Raw genomic sequence first — 26,911 nt, 5'->3', positions numbered from 1 at the left:
CATTTAGACAATGCTTCTACTAGATAGTTCTTGAATATTCCCCAAGCTGCACTGATCTCCTTTCCAGCAAGCTCCTCATTCCATGCTACACCTGCAAACTGTGTTCTGAGCTCTCCATAATCACTAGCCTTGTAGTTCCGCAATATACCCTCTCCTCACAGAAATCCTCACACTGGTGGCAATCACCTAGATTTAGTTGTAACTTGTACAGAAGTTTCTTATATTATATATACTTACTTATACAAACATAATGTTACAAATAAATGAATTATTGAAGAGAAATTCCAAACTTCGGGGGATGATTCCTTGAGAGATATTAAGCAAAAATATTTATATTAACATGGATCCAATTTTTAACAAGTATGAGGGTGGTCTCAAAAGTTCTCGGCCTAACAATGAAAAAACGAATTTATAATTTCAAAATTATTTTTATTTTTCAACATAATCACCCTTAAGACTAATACATTTATTCCAGTGATGCTCCAGTGCCATTATCCCGCACCTTTGTAGTGATTCTCAGTAAGATCTGCAAAATACCCCTCTACAGCTAGTCTAGTTAAAAGATCGGAATAATATTCCCCATGTATTGTTTTACCCTTTCCAAGATAATTAATAAACAAAATGCCTTTAGCATCCCAAAACACCAATGCCATGACCTTTCCTGCTGATGGAACCGACTTTGTCTTCTTTGGCACTGAACAACTGGCTTCTGTCCACTGTTTTGACTACTGTTTGGATTCTGGTGTGTAATGGTGAATCCAAGTCTCATCCATAGTAATAAATCGACACACAAAATCAGTTTTATTCTTGTTAAAATGCTCCAAGCACTGTTCAGAGATTTTCATGCGAGTGCATTTTTGATCTGCTGTGGGCAAGCGTGGCACCCATCTTGAGCAAAGCTTTTTCATTTGCAATTCTTCATGCAAAATATATCCTACACGCTCTTTTGAAATGCTTATAGTCTCAGCAATTTCATGCACTTTGACTTGCCAGTCATCCAATACCATATTGTGCACTTAATCAATGATTTCTGGTGTGGTTACACTTTTTGGACATCCTTCACTTGGATCATCTTCAAGGCTGGTATGGCCGTGTTTAAACTCGGTAGCCCATTTCTTAATTGTCAAAAACGAAGGAGAAGAGTGCCCATAAACAGTGTCTTTATACACTTCTTGGAGAACCAAAGCTTATATAAGGATGAGAATTTCAAGTGAAATGCGGAATAAATGTTTTTCACACCAAGAAGAATTGCTGATGTGCTCAGCACAATATTTGAGTCAGAAGACTGAAAACAATAATCCAAGAATCCAATAATTCAGATAACAATGGACAAGAGTGACTGTGTGAGAATGCTCCATGGGAGAAGAAATCAACACTAGATTATGGCCTGAATTGCTGAGAGGAAACAACGCCTACAGTATAGTTAGAGGGACTGTTAGTGAGGAAGAAATATAAACTGTCTGTTAATCAGCGTTGTTCTGAATGGCACATAAATAATTTGTGTAAGATCACTGGTGGTAATAAACATCTCAGCATCTCTCCCTGCTTGATCTGTGCATTTGCTAAAGCTAGGAAAATTGAGTAGTAAAAATATAAAAGGAAATCAAAAAAAAGTTCAAGGCAGTTATTGGCATCAGGAGAGAGCAACAGAAATCCAAATGAATGCGATTGAATGGGACAGATGTTGGAGGCTTAATGGAATGTATACAGCACTCAGAAAAGATTAACAAAGGTTTAATACTTCCTATATTTTGTCCTAGTCACTAGGACATCTTCAGGGATTACAAAAACAACTAATGTAACATGAACACAAATATTATACAATACTAAGCCCAACCACATGGGTGACACTAAAGTCCTATCTAGGTGGAGCGCTCTCTAAGGGCAGTTGTAGGTGGCCTGGTAGTAAGCCTCTACACACAAATGGGACAGAGATTTTTAGCCAAAGAAGATTATAGGCTCAAAACTCTCTAACATGATATATTAGCACAAAGATATGCACAAATGTGACTTTTGAGATTAAATGAGTCAAAGAATGCATAAATGAAAAAACTGAGATGAGTATGCTTTAAGAAGGTGAAATTTCAGTTTCTGTTAGGAAAAGTCCATTACTGAAGTTGGAACATTAGGAAATTGAGGAAAGGTACATTGTTGAGGTTGGAACTAAGACTATGTCTATTTGTGAAGTGAATCCAGAAGACTTCAGGAGATTTGCCTTTATTCACACAATCTATTTCTTTTTTGCTTGACTTTTCATAATTGTTATTTTAAGCTGAGTTGAACTTGGGAGGGACATGGAATATACAGTAATGGATTTGTTACCAAACTGTATACAGATGAAGAATTTCATCCAACTTCTCTGCAAATTATGGCCTCGGCAGTGCCCACATATGACTATTTGGACTCAACGTTTCACCATCTGCCAGCTTTTCAAGATGGCAGGTGGTGAAACGGTATCATTGCAAGGACAGTCTCAGCTGAAAAAACAAGATCTGTCAAAATTAAATGTTAGTGAACTCACACCACTTATCCCTGAAGTCATCAGTAGACAAGCAACAATTAATATTGGAACCATTGGACATGTGGCTCATGGAAAATCCACAGTTGTTAAAGCCATTTCAGGTGTACAGACTGTCAGATTTAAGAATGAATTAGAAAGAAATATTACAATCAAACTTGGCTATGCAAATGCAAAGATATATAAATGTGACTGTGAAAACTGTCCTTGTCCTGCTTGTTATCGTTCAGCAGGAAGCAGTAAGGAAGATGACTTTCCTTATGATAGAATTAATTTTGTCCTGGAAGATTTAGATTGTTGAGGCACGTATCTTTTGTTGACTGTCCTGATCATGATATTCTCATGGCCACAATGTTAAATGGTGCTACTGTGATGGATGCTGCTTTACTTTTGATTGCTGGTAACGAGTCTTGTCCACAGCCTCAAACCACAGCGCACTTAGCAGCTATAGAAATTATGAAACTCAAACACATTTTAATTCTTCAGAATAAGATTGATTTAGTATAATAAATTTAGTTTAATCCTTTATCCAAGTGTTGCGCCTGAAGTATCTTCAGGACTGAGGCAACTCGTGGTAAAGGTGGACCTAGCTCTCATCACTACTTGTCTTAGTATCTCCCATAATGCAAAGCATATCTCCTTGTGGACATGTATAATGCTATGCATTAAGGGAAGGGCCACTACCCAGACCAGTTTCGACCTTTATCGAGGTCTCATCAGTGGGAGCCAGACCCAGAGGTGGTGATACTAAGCTGGAAGCAATGGAGAAGTCATATTTATCTATACGAGTTGCCAAAAGGTGTCTCACCTTATTATTAAATTACTCTGGATTTAGAGAAAGATGTTGGAAGTTTTCCCCCCCCCCCCACTTGGTTAGACTATAATAAATTTAGTTTAATCCTTTATCCAAGTGTAAGCAAACAATGTTTGCACCTGAAGTATCTTCATGACGCATATAGGTAAATATGTAACTCGTGTAGCTAAATATGTAAATATGCAACTTGTATAGATAAATATGACTTCTCCATTGCTTCCACCTTAGTATAACCACCTCTGGGTCTGGCTCCCACTGATGAGACCTGAATAAAGGTCAAAACCGATCTGGATAGCGATCTGGGATACTAAGACAAGTAGTGATGAAAGCTTAGTCCACCTTTACCACGAGTTGCCTCAGTCCTGAAGATACTTCAGGCGCAAACTTTGTTTGTTTACACTTGGATGAAGGATTAAACTAAATTTATTATAGTCTAACCAAGTGGGAAAAAAAAACTTCCAACATCTTTCTTGAAATCCAGAGTACAGCAATCCCTCGATTAACGAGCCTCCGATTAGTACGTCATTTTTTTTTTGATACCCAAATTCGATTAGTGCGTCTACATACATCTCAAAAATAAATGTTACAGATTTTTAAAATTTTCTATCTCTATATTCTTTATGGCTAACTATCTCTTTGTAACATTGAAAGAAAGGGCTACCAATGATGGAAAAGAAGAATTCCACGTTAGTGATGGGTGGTTTGAGAAATAGCCTAGGTAATGTTCTAATCAAAGGCAAAGCTGCGAGTGCAGATAAAGAGGTGGCTGCAAATTATCCAGAGATTTTGAAGAAAATTGTGTAAGAAAGGGGATATTATGACCAAAAAATATTTAATGTCGATGAAACCGGCTTTTTTTTTTTTTTTTTGGAACCGAATACTTTCCAAGCCTTTTCTGGCCAGATCAGAGAAATCTCAGCCTGAATATAAAGTCACAGAGTCGAATGAAATTACAAAATGAAATATGCAAGCCATTTGGAAACACAATCTTCCACATTGTGCAAATGATTTTAGAGGCTTTTCAAATGAATCTAAGCTAACTAAAACTCATTCTGAGAAATTGAGTGATTCCGACCAGCTAAATACTGCATCGCTAAATTTAGATGCACAGTGGGAAGATCCTGAAGAATATGAAGAAAATTGAATCATTGACAAACCCAAAGATATTTCACAGAAACAAATTGAAAATATTTTTCGTGCAACTGAAGTTTTTAAGCAGAAATGCTTAGCCACTGACTCTGATGAAGAGAGAAGCTGTAAAATTTGCAGAAGAGGCAATAGGGCCCTACCAATAGTTGTATGTAAAAAAGAAATAGAATGCCGGCCAAACTACGTTAGCTCAATTCTTTGTTAAGAAGCAGAATAATGAATTTATATTCTGAATATGTTTTATTGTTTTCAGCTTCATGGTTTTCCTCTAACTGGACCTTAATTCTTTTATAAAAAAAAAAAAAAATCAAGGATCAAAAAAGAAATTTGAGGAATGAATTATACTTTTTCCCATAGGTTATTATATTTGATTAGTGTGCTTTTGATTAATGCGCCTGTTTTAAAGAATGCATTAGGCACATTAATCAAGGGATTGCTGTAATTTAATAATAAGGTGAGACACCTTTTGGCAACTCGTATAGGTAAATATTACTTCTCCATTGCTTCCACCTTAGTATCACCACCTCTGGGTCTGGCTCCCACTGATGAGACCTCAATAAAGGTTGAAACTGGTCTGGGTAGTGGCCCTTCCCTTAATGCATAGCATTATACATGTCCGCAAGGAGATATGCTTTGCATTATGGGAGATACTAAGACAAGTAGTGATGAGAGCTTGGTCCACCTTTACCACGAGTTGCCTCAGTCCTGAAGATACTTCAGGCGCAAACTTTGTTTGCTTACACTTGGATAAAGGATTAAACTAAATTTATTTTAGTCTAACCAAGGGGAAAAAAACTTCCAATATTTATTACCATATATGTTTGAAAGTTTGTTCAATTTTTTTTCCCATCCACACTAAGTGTTTTCCCACAGTAAATGTGTGGAATTTTCAATTAAGAAAGGGTACATGTGGAATTACCAGGCTGGTAAGTATGACAAGCTTAGGAGATTGCTTGGTTCAGTGCCATGGCATGTAAAACTGCAAGGGCTGGAGGTTGATAGTGCATGGGAAGCAGTAAAAGAGCGTTTGAAGGAGGTAATGGCTGACTGCATACCTAGAGTTCAAACAGTAAATCAAGTAGGGTGAGCTGCAAAAAAAGAAACAACTGTGGAGGGAATTTAAGGAGAAAGGTGACCTGCAGACCCATAAACAATATAAAGCACAGGCCAGAAGGGTAACAAGTGTGGTAAGAAAAGCAAAAGCGGATTATGAAAGGAAATTAGCACTCAAGCTAAAGAGAATCCCAAGCAGTTTTTTCGATATGCTGCAAGTAAAAGAAAAAATGTATACAGAATGATTTTAAGGAATGCCGATGGTAGAGAGGTAACTGAATCAGTTTATATAGTGGAATTACTGAGTGAGCACTTTGCAAGAGTATATCATCCAGGTGGTGATATTGCAGGAATGTAGGAACCATTTCTTCTTGATGGGAAGGAGGTGGAGAGGATCCAGAGGTGAGTGATCAAGATGATAGCAAGTCTATGGAATGAACTTTATGAGAACAGGTTGTAGATTTGTGGGTTGCAGAAATTGGTTGATAGGTGGAAAAGGGGTGATATGATTGAGACATTCAAATTATTGAAAGGTTTCTATAAAATTAATTCAGAGGATATTTTTCAGAATAGAACTGGTGTGGGAGGACTAGGGGCCATCCATGGAAACTGGGCAAGAGTATGGTTAGCAAGGGTGTTACAACTAGGTTTTTTACTTGGAGAGTGGTGAATGAGTGGAATAAGCTGCCAGAGTCTGTTGTGGGTGCCATGACTGTGAGTGAGTTCAAGGCAAAGTATGATAGATGCTGTGTGGATGTTGAATAGTTGTCCTTGACATGATGTTCAGGGCTTCCCTCGATGAGTCTAAGGACTCCTTGGAGTTGCCCGTAATAATAATAATAACTTGGTTATATTGTAAATTAAAGATGTCAAGGAATTGCATTTTTAGTTTAATCATTTTATCCAAGTGTAAGCAAACAATGTATGTGTGTGAAGAATCTTCACGGCCAGGCTATTTGTATATAGTCTGACTTCACATCAATTGCTTTAGTATCCCATAATGCAAAGCACACCATTTCAGATGTGTATAATGTGATGGGCCACTACCTAGACTGGTTTCAACCTTTAACCAGGAATTTTGTCAAATGCCTTTGCAAAGTTCAGCAGTAACACTGAGTAGCCATTTCCCATATCCTTTGTCACTTTATTATAAAAAAGTAAGCACATTACTAAGGCAAGACTTATCATTCACAAAACCATGTTGAGGTTTATAAAGTATTATATTCCTCTCCACCCAGTCCTGAATACTGTCTTTTACTAATTTCTGTAATACCTTAACCATCACTCTTGAGATGCTAATTGGCCTATAATTTTCTACTTCTGTCTTGGAAGCCACCTTTATTCAGTGGGAATATTTTTCCCTCTTTCCAATCCATTTGCACCTCCCTAGTACTGAGGCTTAAACTAAACAGCTTGGTCAGAAAGCTGATAATTCCCTTGCACATTATCATAATACACAGCCAGACATGGCATCTAATCCCATGCCTTTGTTCGCATTGAGGTTCTGCAATATTCTAAGCACACCTCTTCAACCTCTATTCTCCTATCAGCCAATGTTACATCCTGTGTTCAACATCACCACCTAGATGGACTATCCTTGCAAAATGATTATTCAGTAATTCAACTGTTTGGTTTGCTTCAGTTGCCTCCCCACCATAGGCACTTTTTAAAAGTCATTCTTCTATGGTCATCTCTCCTTTTACTTGTTACATAGCAAAATAACTCTTTAGTATATTTTTTGGCCTCATCAGCCAGCTTTCTCTCATAATTAGCTTCAGTCATCCTTACCATCATGGACATGCTGATCACCTTTTTCTGTATATTCCCTCTACAACCTTTTCTTTGTCTGCAACTCCTGCTTAATTTAGAAGTTCATACGGTAACTGACTAGTTTGAAACTACTCTATCATTAACACTCAAGTCATTTTAAATTTCTCCACCTACATATTTATTGTTTTCTTAAATTAATTATTGAACTGCATAGCTGACAAATCAGGTCTATGGCTTGGTCTTGGGTATTCCTGACTCTAATCCGTGTGTGCTCACGGGGCCTGTTTGCCTGTTCTGGGGGATGAAAAATTCGAGTTTCCTGGTGAAAAAACCCTCTACCTCTGTATGCAGTTTTTATATACATATTTCTAGAATGTGTTGTAATTACTGTTGTGGTGCCATTAGTCTCTTAGTGAAATTTCTTGTCCACGGTTGAAACATATTGAAAGAAAATCAAGCATTACTTTTGTGTTATTAAATATGCTGCCTAACTTGAAAATAAGGATTACAAGGTAGAAAATAATTATAAAAATTACATAGCATTTTTCAAATTTGCTTCAGGTATCAGCCAAGAAGATTAATGAAAGTGATATTAATATTAAAACAGGAAATATTGATTTCTTTATTGTTTGTAGATGATGTTATCCTTTTAATAAATCATCATTTATTTAAATAATATATGTCATCAAGAGTTTAGAAGTCCCATCATATTATTTGTGGCTTAAGCCAATAGAGCTCTGGTCAGCAGTCTCTCAAATTACCAGCCCATGTGAAGATAAAGATTGGATATTAGGTCAGGAGTCCCAGTTGGTTTTCTGCATTCCTTAAAGTCAATGTGGAGGTCTCCTCCTAATTATTTGGCTTTGATCCTTTAAGTGACTCTCAAATACCATGAAATATTTGACATGCGTAAAGGCAGCTAGATTAGATGATATTTGACCAGAAATGCTGAAATATGGAAGTATAAAATTTTGCAGTGGCTACACTGCATAATTCAGAGAGCCTGGGGTCGAATTCCAGATGATTGGAGTAGGACTCTCAAAGTTCCCATCTATAAAAAAAGGAAATAAATCTGAATGTGAAAATTACACAGGAATTTCTCTGCTAAGTGTTGCAGGTAAGATTTATGCAAGTTTGAAAAGATGCTGAGAAAAAATGTGGAAGAGAAACTGGGAGAAGAACAATATGGATTTGGGTAAGGATCAAATTTTCACTTTACAACAAATAGTTGAGAAATCACAGGAATATGACAAGCATCTACTAAGTTTTGTAGGTCTAGAAAAGGTATATCACTATTATTATTATTACTATTATTACGGGCAACTCCAGGGAGTCATTAGACTCATCGATGGAGGCCCCAAATCATATTCATCACAACTATTCGACATTCATACAGTATCTATCATACCTCGCCTTAAACTCATTCACTGTCACAGCATCCACCACAGACTCAGGGAGCGCATTCCACTCATTCACTACTCTAAAAGTAAAGAACCTAGCTCTAACACCTTTACTAACCACACTTTTGCTCAGTTTCCATGGATGTCCCCTAGTCCTCCCACAACCAGCCCTGTTCTCAAAAATATCTTCTGAATTAATTTTATAGAAACCCTTCAGTAATTTGAATGTCTCGATCATATCTCCCCTCCTCCACCTATCAACCAATTTTTGCAACCCACAAATCCTCAACCTGTTCTCATACGGTTCATTCCATAGACCTGCTATCTTCTTGGTCACTCGCCTCTGGATCCTCTCCACCTCCTCCCCATCAAGAAGAAACCTAGGTGACCAAATCTGAGCACAGTAGTCGAGATGGGGTCTTATCAAGGCTCGATACAGACGAACAATAACCTGCTTGTCAACGTATTCTTCAGCAACCAAGTGATTTGATGAGCTGATTTGACCACTTTTGCAATGTGTCCCCTAAATTTCAATTCCTTATCCACCAACACTCCTAAATCTCGTGCCTCATCAATTTCCTGGAGCACGGTTCCACCAATGCATTAAAATGCCGCCACTCTTTTCACTCCAAAATGCATAACCTTACATTTTGCCACATTAAATTGACATCCATTCTCCTTGGCCCAGACCTCCAATCTATCCAAATCATTCTGCAAAATTTTGACGTCATCTGCATTCACTATTGCCCTACCCAACTTCGCATCATCCGCAAACAAATGAACTGTTCCTCTCAGATCCTTTCCTATATCATTAATGAACAAATTAAACAGCAGTGGTCCAAGAACAGATCCTTGTGGCACACCACTAGTCACAGGCCGTCTTGTGGACTCTACTCCTGAGTAAACCACTCTCTGATATCTCTCCGTCAACCACCCTTCTATCCATCTCACCAACCCTATGTCCATTCCCATATGCTGCAATTTACTGATTAGAATTCCATGTGGTATCCTGTCAAAGGCCTTAGCAAAGTCCAGTAGAATCACTGTAAACCCATTAACCTTATCCAGTTCAGCCGTCACTGTGTTATAATACGTGAGCAAGTTACTGAGGCATGACCTACCCTTCACAAAACCATGCTGTCCCCGATACAGTATCCCATTTTCTTCTATCCAATCTTGTATTTTCCTCTTGACTATTTTCTCTAAGACCTTGATAATGATTCCTGTTATGCTGATTGGCTGGTAATTTTCAACAGCAGCCTTGGAACCACCTTTGTGCAGTGGAACTATTTTCCCCTCTTTCCACCCCCTTGGGACTGACCCAGTCCTGAGGCTCAAATTAAACAAAATGGTCAAGGGCACTGACAATTCTTTGGCCACTTCACGTACGACACGAGCTGGTATACCATCCAATCCCACAGATGTATTGACATTGAGGTTCTGTAATAGACTAGTTACCTCTACTTCATTCATCACAATTCCAGTATAAGCTGTTGGTTCTTCCATTCCTGCAAAGTCACCACCTGGATGATATACTCTTGCAAAGCGCTCGCTCAGTAATTCCACAATATCGACTGATTCGGTTACCTCCCTACCCTCAGCATTTTTCCTTTTACTTGCAACATATTGAAAAAACTGTCTGGGATTCTCTTTAGCCTGCGTGGCCAATTTCCTTTCGTAATCTGCTTTTGCTTTTCTTACCACCCTTGTTACCATCCTGGCCTGAGCTTTATACTGTTCCTGTGCCTGATGGTCACCCTTCTCCTTAAATTCCCTCCACAATTGTTTCTTTTTTTTTCAGCTCAAGCTTAATAGTGTTATTCATCCATTTAACCCCTACTTGATTTATTATTCGGACTCTTGGTATACAGTCAACCATTGCCTCCTGCAAACAGTTCTTAACCACCTCCCATGCACTATCAACATCCAGCCCTTGCAGTTTTACATGCCATGGCATTGAGCCAAGCACACACCTAAGCTTGTCATACTTACCAGCCCGGTAATTATTAATTCCAAATGTACCCTATCATCATCATCAAATTCCTGCCATGTACCCTCAAGGGATGTACAGGATATGATAGTACTACATGAAAAAAATTACATCATTATTAATTTCCTATCTACAATTTTCCTCCAAATCAGTCTGTTACTTGTCAAGACTCCAACATTATCAGATCTTATATTTCTATCGTCTAAAGCATTTTGTACCGTATCAATCCACCTATATCTTGGTCTTCCTCTGGGTCGTTTTGCTGCCAACCTGGCAGAGAACACTTGTTTTGCTAATCTTTCCTCGCCCATTCTGTTTAAGTGACCATACCACCTAAGATTAGCTCTGCTAACGCATTCCTGGATGCTGACAATGTCAAGTTCTTTCCTAATATCCTCGTTTTTAATATGATATTGCCATTGATGTCATCTGTTCATGCCTATAATCTTTCTCAGGACTCTCATATCTGTGGTCTCTAGTCTTTGGTCAAGTGTTTTACTTCTGACCCAGCTCTCAGATCCATAAGTTAAAACTGGTTTGAACACTGTCTTGTACACAGCTAATTTAGTGTTCCGACTGATTTCTCTCTTATTCCATATGAATTTATTCAATTGACTTCCCACCATACTGATTCTGTTGTTTATTTCTATATTTAATTACCATCTTCAGTAAAAATCGTGCCTAAATAGCTGAAATGTTTTACTTGTTCCACAGGTTCTCCATTCACAACACAGTTGACATTTTCAATGATTCTGCCTATTTTCATTGTCTTTGTCTTTTTATTGCTGACCTTCATACCATATCTATTACAACAGCTATTCAATTTAGTCAGAGAATCTTGCAGACTTGTAGCAGATTTATTTAGAAGTATAACATCATCCGCATAAAGCAAACAGCTGACATTAACATCTCCAATTTTGATATCATGTTTAATACCACTTTCCTTCATAATGTATCCATATAGATAATGAATAACAGAGGGGATAATGTACATCCTTGTCTCACACCAGATTTAACATTAAACCATCTTCCTGTACTTCCTTCAATTCTAACTGCTGACTTACAACTCAAATAAAGACTAAGTATTGCTTGATATACTGCCCCATTGACACCATATAACTGAAGCGTATTGAATAGTTTCTCTCTTGGCACCTTGTCATATGTCTTTTCCAGATCGACAAACTTAAATACAGATCTTTGTTATATTCCCATGCTTTCTCGACTATTTGTCGTAAAGTGAAGATCTGATCCTGACAGCCTCTATTTGGCCTGAATCCAGCTTGTTCTTCACCAAGCTTTTCTTCCACAATTCTTCTCAACCGTTTCTCAAGTATACTTGCATAGATCTTGCCAGGAACACTCAGTAGGGAAATACCTCTGTAATTCTCACATTCAGTTTTATTTCCCTTTTTATATATGGGTACTATGAGAGCTCTACTCCAATCATCGGGAAATCGTCCCTCTGTCCAGGCTTTCTGAACTATGCAGTGTAGCCACTGTAAGACTCTTATACCACCATACTTCAGCATTTCTGGTTGAATATCATCTACTCCTGCTGCCTTTCCACATTTCAAGCCTTTGATGGCTTTTTCTACTTCTAGTATGGATATGTATTCCTGACTCCATGCCTGGTCAGTGTTTTTTACCACTGTGCTGTCATCACTGCTTGTTTCATTTAGCAGTTTTTCAAAGTAATTACTGCATACTTCAAGGATATCTTTTTCTCCAGTTTTCATGTCACCTTTATCATCTCTAATTCCTTTTACAGCACTCTTTTCTCCATTCTTAAGCTTCTTCAACAACCTCCAGAATATTTTGCCACCTTCTTGATATTTATTTTCTATATTCTTGCCAAAGTCCTCCCATGACTTTTGTTTAGCTAGTTTTACACACTGTTTAGCATTCTTGCATTTGTCTCTATATTCTCTAAGAGCACAAGCTGACTTATTTGACAGGAACTTTTGGTATGCTTTCTTCTTTTCCTTCACTGCCTCTTTAACTTCCTGTGTCCACCAGTGAGTTCTGATTTTTTTATCCTTACAGATAACCTCACCACATGCCTCTCTGGCAGAATCAATCAATGTTTTCTTCAGAGTTTGCCACTGAATCTCCAAGGTTTGATTCCTGTTCTCAAACTCTTTCATTTTTTCTTCAATAATCTTTGTGTATTTTAGCCTACAGTTCACATCTGAGAGCTGCTCAACTTTTATTCGCTTTAAAACTTTCTTACATGTTATTCTTTTCAATATGAAATTCAATTTTATCCTGCTCAAGACTAAATAGTGATCACTTCCAATTTCAAATCCTCTGTACACTCTGGTGTCCTGCACCCTGGAGAAAACATCACTATCAACAATAACATAGTCAATGAGACTTTTCTTATTCCTAGCCTCTTCTCTCCATGTGAATTTGTGCACATTTTTATGTTGGAACATGGTGTTAGTAATAACCAGTCCATGTCCTGAGCAGAAATCCAACAGATATTTGCCATTATTATTAGCTTTGCTCTTTTCTCCAAATTTTCCCAAAATATTTTTGTATGTCTCACAATCATTTCCTACTCTGCTATTTAGATCCCCAACAAGGACCAACTTTTCATTTTTCATTGTGTCAGTTGTTTTTTCTAAAGCCTCAAAAAATTCCTCCACTTCTACCTTAGTAAAACCTTCTGTGGGACCATAGGCACAAATAAGTCTCATTGTCCAGTTCCCCATTCTCATATTTGCCCACATTACTCTACTTGAGACTGACTGCCATTCAAGAAGATTAGCCTCGTATTTTGTGTTGAATACTATGGCTACTCCTTCTTTTCCTTGATTGTCATTGCCTGAATATAACATTTTTTATTTATTGCTCAGAAAGATCTCACGAGTTTTGGTCTTTTTTGTTTCCGTCACCCCTATTATGTCGATCTGGTACTTATCTAATTCCTCAGCTAGCTCCATTTCTTTGTCATTCAGGCTTCTTACGTTGATAGTACCGATCTTTAACTCTGGTGATGTTGAGTTGGGGTTTATTTTCAGATTTGTTCCAGTAGCTGACTTTTCGCTGTTCGCCCTGGTTCCCTGGCGAAAACAACGGGGGTCTTGTTTAACCGGGTGACGCCCCAGCCTGCATGAAATTTTGTCATGTTGTTCCATCATTCTACATTTTGGTTTAACCAATAAGAATACAATTTGGTCGGCTAAATCCCAAATTGCCAGCCCATCCTCGTCCGTTCAGTATCCAAGTAGATACCCAACAGGGTGCACCATGAGAAGGTGAGGATTGGACATTAGGTCAGAAGCCCTGGTCAGTTCTCCACATTCCTTTAAAGGCTATGTGGAGGTCTCCTCTCAGTTATACAGCTTTGACCCTTAAGCACCCCATGTACCCTGTCTTAATTGTAAATTCGACTCCTTTAGCCACCTCCCAAGTCATGACCTTATGGTCACTCTCACCAATTGGTGGCAACATGGTCATGTTCGTTACAGCCAGATTCTCAGTTGCAATTACTGGGTCCAGCACTCTCTGCCCCCTGGTATTTTCCAATAGATGTTGCCGTAGATAGTTGTCCCTTAATAACCGCATAAAATCCAATTCCTTCCTCCCATGTGCCCTCTCCTCTTTCCAGTCAATGTTACCATAATTGAAATCACCCATAATAATTACCCTCCTTCCACTCATTTCTTCTATTTGCTTATGCATACTATCCCCACCATCCACTCCATCACCCGGTCTATAGCAGTACCCAATTGTATATTTTGTTCTGCTAGATTCTATCTCACACCAAACAGCCTCAAATGTGCTTTTTTTCCCATCCTGCAGTTCAACTTCTATACTCCTTGGCTGAAGCTCATCAGCTATCATCAATAACACTCCTCCCCCCTTTTTATTCACCCTGTCACTCCTGAACACGCTATACCTGTCGCATTCAATCCCACTAGCTTTATCATCTTCTGTCAGCCATGTTTCACTAATACTGACAACCTGTGGCCTGGAAGTGCCAACCATGGCCAAAAACTCTTCCTTCTTGTTCCTAATACTCCTGGCATTAGTGTACATGAATCGCAGAAGCCCATTTGTCCCATCCCTACTTTGATGCCTTATACTAACTATCCCATTCTGATTTGTTGTCCGTCGTACTCGCTCGGGCATAATATACTTATTCATACACTTAACTGCCCCCCTAAAGTCTGCATATCTACTCCCCCCCCCTCTTAATAAATCTAGTTTCCCTGAGTCTGTACATCCACTTCCACATCATTCATCAACACTCTTTCAAGTCTCCGTACACCAACTCCATTCAAATGTAACCCATCCATCTTATATAAGTCCTTTCGCCCATCGAACTCATTCCAGACATCCACAAATTCCACACCACTCTCCATGCATAACCCACGCATAAAGTCATTGGCAATTATGGCCCTCCTTCTAAACACTTCGCTGTCATACCGCAGTAAGATACTCACCATCCTAACTCTCTCACTCTTCTCTTTTGCCACCTCAAACAACTCCCTCACATCCTCTATCATTTCCATTTTGTCCTCTTTCAAATCATTCATTCCTGCCACGATTATCATCTCTTTCACCCTCTGTTTTTGCAGTCGAATAGATTCGCTGACGTCCTTTATGTTCGCACCCGGCTGGTACGACTTCGTTAAACTCTCAATTATTACGCCACTTAATAGCGAATCCCCATACAGCACTCGCTCCTTCATTTTATTGACGTTTACGAACATTCTATTATTTGCCGTCACAGACTTCCGCCGGTTATTTGTCGGTACGTTCAACACACATTTTTCCATACGCTCCAGTTGTCTTTTAGCTCTGTGTATCGCACCATTCAAAAGGGCAATTTTGCTACTCACATTTATCTCACCATTTTCATTATCGATCAAATCATCCATTCTTTCTGTGTTTCTACCTTCATTTACACTTTCAGCGATGCTCTCACACCTATCTGGCACTACCATGCAATTCTCTAGCACACCGCCATTTTCTACATTCTGACTATCGTTAACGATATCACTCTCGACACACGAAACACGCTTGAAGTCCTCATTCTCTTTACACTTTCTACACATATTAACTCCACTATCACTTTCTAACCAGACTCCCACCGCTCTTCGCAAGGCATACATCTCACAGACAGCACATTGCATAAATTCGTTTACATCAAAACTCTTAAACAAACATGGCGATCTGGCTGCCATTTTTTTCTTTATCGGTGCCATGTGTACGCTATCTTTTCTTAAAAATAATAATTAAAATAACAGAAAACACGCAAAAATTGCACAGACACACCAAGAAACAAAAAGCAAACAATACTACTTAAAATTCTAGTAAAATATCTAATGTTAACACAAAATACTACTAATCTTTTCAGGAGCTCTTGACAAGCCGACCATGGCAAGGTGCCCAGGGAAAAGCTTTTCAAACATTATAGTAATATGGAGTAAATGGAACATTATATAAACATAAAATTTAAAAATCCATAGTTTATATTTAAATTTTAAATTAGAACTGAATCGGACAGAGTAAGATGGTTTGATATAAAATCAGGTATAAGACAAGGATGTACATTATCTACACTGTTATTCGCTGTTATCATCATCTATATTGATCACATTAAGTTATTTATTTAGCGTATGATGATACAATGGTCGTGAGGTCCCTTTTTACAGGGAAGTACGGAACCGTCTCAATTCCCCTCCCCAATTTTATCCGGGCTCAGGACGGGCATAGCTGATGAATCAGGCCTATGGCTGGGTCTTAGGTATTCCTGACTGTAATCCGTGTGTGTGTGTTGGGCCGGTTTGCCTGTTCTGAGAGACGAAAAACCTGAGTTTTCCAGTGAAAAAACGCTCTACCTCCATACGAGACTAGCTAGCTCACCTTTCGTCGAAAGAGAATAGATAAAGGTTCCTCAAGTCACAGACGGGAATCGAACCCAGGTCTTTTTGACCAGCGGGCTTCATCTATACTGACCGAGCTATGGAGGCTCTCACATTAAGAGATCTATATAGTTGACAAATAAGAGTAGAGATGAATTAGCTCTTAGATGTCAAACCAACGCATTCAGTGTCGGTCTTCAGGATTCTCTAACTTAGCTATTTAGGCATAGTTCTTAGGGAAGATGTAAGTTAAATCTGGAAACAGCAACAGAATAAGCAAAGATGATATGGTGCAAAGCCAGTTGAATAATGTATATGGAATAAGAGAGAAATTAGGCAAAACACTAAACTATTATTATTCAAGACAGTGTTCAAACCAGTTTTAAGTTATGGATCTGAGAGCTGGGTTAGAAATAAAGCACTTAATCAAAGATTAGAGACCACAGATATGAGAGTTCTCAGAAAAATTAGAGACCTGAACAAATGCCATCAATAGCAGAATCATATTAAATATGAAGACAATAAGAAGGAATTTGACATTGTTTGCATTCAAGAGTGTATGAGCAGGAATAATCTAAGGTGGTATGGTCACTTAAACAGAATAGGAGAGGAAATGTTAGCAAAACAGGTGTTTGATGCTAAGATGACAGAAAAAAGGCCAAAAGGTTCTTCTAAGTGAAGAAGAATGAAATGTTAAATATGACAATATTTGACTAATTTGGAGGAAAATTGTTGATAGGAGATTATTAATAATGTAAACATAATCATGTAGTGCAGTCAGATTAGCCTGACACCTCTTGAGGATACATATCAAGAAATTGATGATGATGCATTTATAAATAAATTATATAACAAATTTGGTATAAAAATCAACAGTAAAAAAAGGCAAAAACTGTAAAATTAGTAAACCTGTATAAAGGTAATGCATTTTATCTTCATAGGAGATGCCAATTTGACTCGCACTAATGATGATACATTTTGGCTGAAATGGTCTGGGTTCAAATTTCATTAGTCAGTCTCATACAGAGGTGGCAGAGTGTTTGCTTCAAGAAACATTTTTTTTTTTTTAATCTTGCAGAACATGCAAAACACCCAGATAAAGGCATACACAATATACTTGGCTCATAGCTATAGTTGTTTTGACTGTAATCTAAACAAAACTGAAAACAAAAATGAAGATGGCAACTTAACTATGGAAACAAATATAAGTACAAGATAGAAGTATAATAAATAGTATTCAAACCAATTTTAACATAGGAAAATGAGAGTTCTGTTGGAAATTAAACAGAAATGGAAAACAAATAATAAGAATAATGTATTCAAAGCAAATTTGACATGCAAATCACTAATAAAAAGATTAAAACTATGAAAAGTGATAGGAAAATATGAAACATAAACTGCAATCTCAATAGTAATCCTATAAAACATTTTTAGTGAAGATGGTGAATTATAAAAATGGAAATCAATAATAAAATAAGCAAGGATGTATAACGAAAGCAGTTGAATGCATTTTATATACATAGTGCTTTTCATAATTTTTATCATCATCAACATCATGCATATCAAGGATTTAGGTCCAGCATGGCCTGTTCCAGCCTTAGAAGCCATTGTTGAATCGTTTAAGAGGATGTCCTGGTTTTCTTTTTCCTAATGGCTTGTACTTTAAGGCTTGTTTTGGTAATCTTTCTGTTTTCATTCTTTGAATGTGTTCCATCCATTTATGTTTATATTTTTTAATTTTTTCTATTACTGGTTCTTGGTTTAATTCTTTCAGAATTTCTTCGTTTCTTTTGTGATCAAATAGGGAAGGTCAGATAATTTTCATAATTATCTGACCTTCAAATAACTAAACTTTCAGCTAACTCATCTTTGAATAGGTATTAACATGTCATCTGACTCCTGGAATAATATTATTTAACTGAACAGTGATTTAACCATACCTTCAATTAAATGACCAGCAAATCAATTTCTCCATGTAACTGGATAAGATAACTGAAGAAATCACTGTGCATATATGAGGAGTTTGTGTGTGTTTATGATAATCCCACCCATGTAAACATACAGCACTTTAGTAACATGGGTGAATCAAAGGTTAGATAATATGGTAACTTGCTAAAGACCTTAACCATAAGATCTTTAGATCCTGAAAAGGCTGGTGAGAACTAGGATACAGAAATGGGTTGATAGCAGCAGTATTATATTCTGTCTGGGTGCAAGCATGGGTTTGTGAAAGGGAGATCATGTTTTAATAACTTATGTACTATAATAAGGTGACAAATGTTTTGGAGAAGGGAGATGCATATACAGATTTTGCAAAAGCTTTTGACAGACTGCCACACAGCAAGCTGTTAAATAAATTGAAAGAAATGGGATTGTATAACAGACTAATGAGTTGGATCAGTGACTAGCTATCAGATAGGCATCAGAAAGTTGTATATGAGGGTGCAGTATCCCAAAGGAGGAGGAAACCAGACCTCTTCAGCACACAGTAACGGTGTGCTGCAGAGGTCGGTATTTTTCTTCTTATTATTGTGTGGATAGTTTGGACTCGCTGCTGGAGCCCAAACTATCCACACAATCTATCATACCTCTCCTTGAACCCATTAACAGACAAAGCACTCATAACTGACTCTGGCAACCGATTCCACTCATTCACAACTTTCCAAGCAAAAAATCTAGTCCCCGCACTCCTACTAACCACACCTTTATTCAACTTTCAGGGATGACCTTTTGTTCTGGCCCTTCTAGCCAAGTGCTGAAACATTTATCTGCATCAATTCTATAAAACCCTTTAAGTAACTTAAATGTTTCTATAATATCCCCTCTTTTTCTCTTATCAACCAACTTCTGCAACCCAAACATCCTTAATCTATACTCTTAGGGAACATTCCACAGAACATTCGCCTTCTTGGTTGCTCGCCTCTGAATCTCCTCTGCTACTTCCTCATCCCCAGGAAACCAGACCTGAGAATAGTAATCCAGATGTAGACATATCAAGGCTTTACAAAGTGGAATAACAACTTCCTTATCTCTACTTTTAGTGTATTCTTCAATAGCCAAGTAATCTTATGAGCTACTTTAGCAATCTTAGTGATATGTCTGTCTTTAAATCTCTGTCTAACACCACCCTCTAAATCTTTGGCTTCATCTATTTCCTGGAGTACAGTTCCACACTGATGGAACTGTACTCCAGGATAAATAGATTACAGCTTGTAATCTATTTATCCCAAAACACATAACTTTACATTTCTGCATATTAAACTGACACACATTATCTTTTATCCATACTGACAGCCTATTTAAATTGTCCTGCAACTCTCTGCATATTGTCTTGATTAATTATTACTCTGGCTAATTTTGCATCATGGCAAACAACTGAATATTTCCTATATCATTTATGCAAAAAATAAACAGTAGTGATTCCAGCACTGATGACATGGTGTGCCACATAGTTTGCCATGTGGCACACCACTAGTCACCTGTTATCACCTTGATTCTGCATCTCCATATACCACTTTATATTTCTCCAGCAGCCATCCTCTTATCCACATAACCAGTGTCATATCCATCCCCATTTGCTCTAATTTGTGTAAGAGAGTTCCATGTGGTATTCTATAAAATGCCTTTGCAAAATCAAGCAGAATCATCCTGTACACATTTTCTTTATCCAAGTCATTTGTTATTCTATTAGGAAAAGTTAATATATTACTAAGGCATAACCGACCCTTCACGAAACCAGGTTGCCCTCTCATACAGTATCATATTCTTATCCACGCATTCTTGAATTCTCTTTCTGACCAATTTTTCTAGTACTTTTACCACCATGTCTGAGATACTGATTGGTCTGTAATTTGCTACTGCAGTCAAAGAACCTCCCTTATGTAAGGAGAATTATTTTGCCCTCTTTCCACTCCCTTGGAATTCTGTCAGAGCTGAGACTTAAAGAGCCTAGTCAGAAGCATTTCCATTGTGCATTCTCACAAAACCTGAGCTAATATCCCATCTAATCCCACACCTGTGTTTATACTGAGATTCTACAATATCCTAAGAAAGTCTAATTCATCCAATTCTGTTCCCACATCACTCTTCTCTGCTACATATGTTACAGCGGTAGCCTCACTTGGATGTGATATACCCTTGCAAAGTGGTCACTTTCCTAGTACTGTTTTACTCCACTTTTCTACACTGCTATTTTACTTCTTGTTTCCTTTAATAATCTTTCAAAATAATTACTACTACAGACAAAAATGATATTAATATTTAATGATAAAAGGATACTAAAATGAAAACAACATAAAAGCTGGAAAAATACTACTATGCTAAATAACAGTAAATTTTAAAGAGAAAGACTGTTTTTAGGATCTGCTGCTGCTTTTAAAAATCAGCCTAATTTAAATAAATATGGATGAATAAAATTCCCAAAATATAGGAAATACTAAAACTTCAATATCCCAATTTACATCCATATGTCCAAAGAAGCTGCCCCACCTAGTTAGGACACTAGTCCTTCATCCACGTGTTTCACTTAGTTTTGTGCTGCCTTTGTGTGTTCCAAGTACTCCCTGACAAACTGAGACAAAATACTAGAATCAAATACTATTTTAAATCCTTTCCTAATGCTGTTTTACTCCATTAAACTTCTAACATGAGCTTCTCTGAGACTTGAGCCTTAACACAAATGATTATGTATGTCTTTTGTGTATTGTGGGTAATATTTGGTGAACCTTCTTTTGTTTTTGTTATTGGTGTTATAATTATTACTAGAATTTTTTATTTGTACTGTTTCTGATGTACTGTTTGTAATTTTAATTAAATTTTTAACTTTAACTTTTTTAGTTCAGTGATCTTTTCTTCTGGCTTGAACAGTACTTCATCACTCAGGTGATCTATGTCTGGTACCTGCAACATGTGGTTTTGCTGACATATCAGTTATCAGAGACAAGTACTTGTTTATATAACCTTCTATAGAATGCTAGTACTATAAGCACTCTCAGGGTTAGAAGCAAGAAAGAAACCCTTCCCTGGAGATCTGGTGTGGCACATTTTGTGGCATGCAAAATTTTCATATGGAATATACACATATGGAATCAAAGGAGACAAATCTTTTAGCTACATTAATGATTAATGTATTTCAAGCCATATTTCCAAGAGAGGTGATGGCACTATCAGCATTTCAATTACATAGTCCCTAATGGTTGACAACTGATATGCATAAAAAAGTCAAAATATTATTGTTTACAGAACAGATCTGATGTGAAACTCATCTTACAAAAAATTAAAAAAAAAATGTTTTCGGGCATTTTAATCCCGCAATTTTGTTCCAGCAGGTACAATTTTCTGCTAAAATTGCTCCTGCTAAAAATAAAATATTTCTGATCCTAAATGGGTATGAGGATGGCGAGATGCACATTTTATACAATTATGGGAGCTTGGCAGGTCACTCAAGCCCATTAAATGCTTTTGCTGAATCGCATATTTATCAATCAATATACACGTCCCGTCTTTGCGGTCTGTTGTGACACTTCATCTATTATAAACATGCAGCGAGTATGAATTTTACTTATTTCGTATGCTTAATTGAACAAATATCACTAGTAACATGGTTTGCAAAAACACTTTTCAAATGTTGTATTTGTTCCTGATAGCAATTTTTACCACATCCCTGTATGAAGCAGGGCAAATTCTCTAAGGCAATCAATTTTAGCGAAATACCTTTTCTAAGGAAGATAGGATATTTCTCATTTCTTTTGTATGATAACGAACAATTACACTATATACATAACCCAAGTTAATATGACTAGCAAGCAGAGATTTACTGATATTACACAAATTCGCCATGTTGTCTAACTAACGCCCTCTAGTGTTAAAATGATGTACCAGCTTGGGCTATGATTTGGTTGCTTAGTCTGTGGCCTACAAGACGATGTGGCGAAAGCGGATGCATTTAGGAGGTTACGTGGTAAAAAGACATGGATACATACCACTCCGCAACTGTAAAGTAAGTCATTTTCTACATTATTTTTATTTGTAATATTGTAAGATTTAAATAGGATATATCTGCATTTATCGTACTGAGTAGTATAATCACATTGCACAAAGTTAGAATTAACTAGAGGGTTAGCCTCTAGATATAGAATTGACTTGTGTTTAGCGTTGCGTAGCTATCACCCTAGGAATCGTCATACAGCAACCGACTCGGGATTTAGCGAACTCATATAAGAAAACTTGATGTCTGGAAGGTAGTTTTGCATGGAGATGATGTTGGCTAACTAAATTTAGTATAAAAATGGAGATTTTTTAATTGGAAACTTCCACAACTAACAATAGTTTTTTTTGTTTTTTTTTAAGGGGGCATGATAAACAATGGTTTTAATAACAGGAAGTGAGCTGAATGTACAGGAAAATATATATACAGCTAATGTCTAATAAATGGTTTTGAAAGATAAATGAGAGCTAAAATAAACATAATCAAGTTCAGTAAGGCGTTATCATTAAAGGTTAAAGTAGCTCAACCAATTCAATATCTATTAGCGCCTATCGCAAGTACGCGCACACACACACACATGTACCAACAGTTACACGAACACTTGTCATTCTCCTTTCTCCGCTACTTTACCTACCTCCGATCGAAGATCCATTCATTTCTTGCCGCATCGACGTGGTCTCCTAACGTCCGGGCGGGCAAATTTTCATCAGCGCACTTGCATGAAAACTCGAAGTTTTTTTTTTTTTTTTTAACTAATTTGGTCATTTTAGCAGATTGCATTGGATGAAATATAAACATAAAGACTATCCTTTTCTCAGAATATATGATGCAAATGTAATAACTATTTTGCAATGTAAAATGATATAAAGAAAACTTGAATATTTTCGGTTAAGTGAAAATTTGTTCATAAGATGTGGATCATATCTTATGAACAAAGCAAAGATTCAAAACATGGGATCACGTCAGTATGGTAGAAACGATGTTGCGGTTTATAACAGGAATATAAACCTAAATAACATAAATGCAATCTGATTTATGGAAGTTAATATTTGGTAATCATAAATTCTGAATCTATTCACTGTTAGTTGTGTAATAACAAATCACTCTTCATAAAGAAAGTAAACAGTGCTGCTTAGTAAATTCTCAAATATCATTGTGTATTTGCAACCATTCCAAGAAGTAGAGAAAATCTGCAATCGTTCAGATGTAAGACCACCAGTACAACGCTTGATATCGTCTTTAAAATCAACATTCTTCTATAACACTGCTACCTTAAGTGAGGCATGATCTTCCAGGATAGCTTTGAATCCTCACCTTGTTCTTCCTGTTTGATCCAAGTCCACTAAAATACTTTAATTAAAACAAAGATTTGAAAAAGTGAAACAAGTTAAATAGCCATGAGGCTATATTTTACTATGCTGGAGTTGTGATTAGCAATCACAAAATTTAAGTGAAAATATGTAAACACACATGGAATTCGTCCCATTTACTATGTGTTCAAATGATTATAAATTAAACATAATTAGTGACGCAATCAAGCTTTAGTTAAAGCGGTCATAAGGTTACTAACATTATCATTGGAATTCCAAACTCAGGCAATTGTAGTTAGAATATCATGATCATGGCCCAAGATTCTATCTTATAAGGTAGTAGCAGCAGCTCGTTCTTAAATTTCATTTGGAGTTTTTTTTTTTTTCGTACATGTTCCACAAAATAATAATGAATATTAGAATGTACATCCAACATCAATCTTTTGAACAGCCTTCGCTTTTTCTTCAGTGAGATTCACCATAACATAAAGGGCTTGATTTGGTTGGAGTTGATGCTATTGGGAGTTGCATCTTTCTGCATATGTTGTCGACAGTTTGATTATTTTGATGGAGTTAAAATCTTGTCACATCGGTATGAACCAGCTGATTTGCCATCGTCGAGAGTATAAAAGGACAAGTACAGTTCTGAAATTTCGTAAAATTTGTATCTTATACATCGTTTAAATCATCTGCCATTAGAATAAATGAATTGAAAGAATTTAAAAACACGAACGAATTGGCTTTCAGAACGAAGTAAACGGATGCGATCTTTGAAGTTTGCCTACAATCCCTGTAAGGAATTAATGATTATCTTTATTTTATGCGTCGTATTCCTTGAAAAACAACAACAGTAGAAAAATTAAATTAATGCATTCACCATTTCTTCTCTCACAGCGTTGCCAAAGACATGATTCTTCTCACTAGGCTACTCTTTAGGTTATTTTCATAAAGTATTACAGTATTAAATATCTCATCTTACTATGAATTGTTATTTCTGATATATATTCATATTTTGTGTTCAGCTCTAGGAGGTATGTATTAGCTTTTAATCCACTGCGCTTCGATATCGCTGTGGCTTTGTGAAATTCGTTCCCTAGCAATACACATTTTTATAAAAGTAATATCACACATTATCGGTGATATTTAGAGGCTTACAGTCGAACGTTTTTTTTTATTTCACTTTATTGAATATTTAATGATTTATAGTTGTTATTGTAATCCTATTTGAATCAGTTAAGAATCTTTCTTTATTTAACGATATAATATTTTATTTCTCCCTGCTATGTGCCCGAGTTTAGGAAAGCCAAGTTTCTTCGGCTTTCATGGGAGATATCACCTATAAAGGTTGAATACAATAATTCTTTTTTAAAATTATTATATTCGAGATTGCTATAAACATCAAGTCGCAAAAATTGAGATCTCCATTGTTTTGAGACTGTAGACTAGTTTTGTACTGTCAAGACTTCGGTCCCTAAATTCCAAATGGAAAAAAAAGGCATACAACTTGCCATGCATAAGTTCTGATAATTCTAAACTCAAAACGCCGTGAACCATAGAGATTGTACTGTTGAGTCTGTGCATAATACTCGCAATTAAATATTGTTTAGAGTTAACCAACTTCCTTTGAGTTGATATTGTATACTGCCACATTACTCAACTCGTACGATTGAAGCACATTTAGAGCATTAAAAGCTGATACCATTAAAACAAGAACCTGAGGTGAAACGAACCCCTAGAAACAGTGTGACAAGTGTGTGAAGGGATGGATTCTATATTCCTGGCATCGATGGGTTCTTTCAACTAGGAAATAAGGGTATCTACATCTGAAGTAGTTTGTGTCCGAATTACCGAAGCCTAATTGTGGTGCAGAGTTCACCTAGATTGTACAGTATACTACCAGAAAGCTGTGGAATGTAGTGCAGAATTCCAATATATATGCACCCTTCAAATGAAATGGATATTATTATTACCTATAGTGATTGTCATAGTAGGCGTTATTTATTGAATCTTCCTTCTATTCGTAAGGTTTGAAAAGTTTGGGAAATATCCAATAGACGGCGACACAATTCGTTCATTCATACCAGTGTCGGCACGTATGACCCCTGGCAAACTTTTAGCCACGTGCGACGCGTAGTTCTCGTTTGGCAAACATTTAAAAATGACCGCGTTCGCATTTTTCATAAAAATGGAGAAAAACGAGTTTCGTGCAGTGATAAAACACTTTTATTTGAAGAAGTGGACGGCCGTGTAGATCAAAGCCGAGTTAGATCCAGTTCAGGGGGGCTCTTCACCAGCATTAAAGACTATTTATTTTTGGATAAATGAGTTTAAACGTGGTCGTAAGTCCATCGAAGATGAAGCGCACTCCGGATGCCCGACTGAGGTCATTACGAAGGAAATGATTGACAAAATCCATGGTATCATTATGGAAGACTGCCGAGTGAAAGTACATCAGATTGCTGAGATTCTAGGCATTTCAACTGAACGAGTGTATAATATCCTGCACGAAAAATTGCACATGAAAAAGCTGTGTGCGCGATGGATGCAGCGATTGTTCACTGTCGATCAAAAACTCATGCGAAAAGACATTTCAACGCAGTGTTTGATGTTTAATCGCAATTCGCAGGATTTTTTGTGTCGATTCGTGACTGTAGACGAAACTCGGATCCACTACACACCTGAGTCCAAGCAGCAGTCAAAATAGTGGACAATGCTCGGTGAAAGAGCACCGAAAAAAACGAAGACCGTTTTGTCAGCTGGAAAGGTGATGGGAATTCCTAAAAATTATTAGGAATTTTTAGAAATTTCTAATAATTTCTAAAAATACTAAACTAAGTAAAGAGAGCAATTCGATTTATTGATGACTCATCCCTCACCATTTCACTCGATTATTTTTTGGGAATTCCCAAGGAATTATCATGATCGACTATTTGGAAAAGGGTAAGACAGTAACAGGAGTCTATGATGCGTCATTGTTGGATCGTTTAATAGAAGAACCGAATAAAAAACGGCCAAGTTTGGCGCACAAAAAATTGCTCTTTCATC

General features: G+C 37.0%; 2 protein-coding genes and 1 pseudogene across 2 annotated transcripts in view; 2 read left to right on the top strand and 1 right to left on the bottom strand.

Annotated features, from left to right (window-relative positions):
• Positions 1 to 22,408, bottom strand: part of Las (lipoyl synthase, mitochondrial) — a 194,874-nt gene extending 172,466 nt beyond the window's left edge. The window contains exon 1 of the mRNA XM_090401861.1: positions 22,283 to 22,408. Coding sequence (XP_090257987.1) covers positions 22,283 to 22,408 — 126 coding nt within the window. The remainder of the gene's footprint in view (positions 1 to 22,282) is intronic.
• Positions 2,433 to 3,025, top strand: LOC150100685 (eukaryotic translation initiation factor 2 subunit 3, Y-linked pseudogene; annotated as a pseudogene).
• Positions 22,409 to 22,488: 80 nt separating the features above from the next.
• Positions 22,489 to 26,911, top strand: part of LOC150100683 (uncharacterized) — a 106,278-nt gene continuing 101,855 nt past the window's right edge. Inside the window, exon 1 of the mRNA XM_090401301.1 lies at positions 22,489 to 22,568. The gene's annotated coding sequence lies outside the window, so the exon portion shown is untranslated. The remainder of the gene's footprint in view (positions 22,569 to 26,911) is intronic.

Source organism: Typopeltis vanoorti, chromosome 12 (assembly GCF_054136105.1).
Source record: "Typopeltis vanoorti isolate ZY-2024b chromosome 12, IOZ_Tvanoo_1.0, whole genome shotgun sequence".
NCBI lineage: Eukaryota > Metazoa > Arthropoda > Arachnida > Uropygi > Thelyphonidae > Typopeltis > Typopeltis vanoorti.
This window is presented reverse-complemented; position numbering and strand designations above follow the sequence as displayed.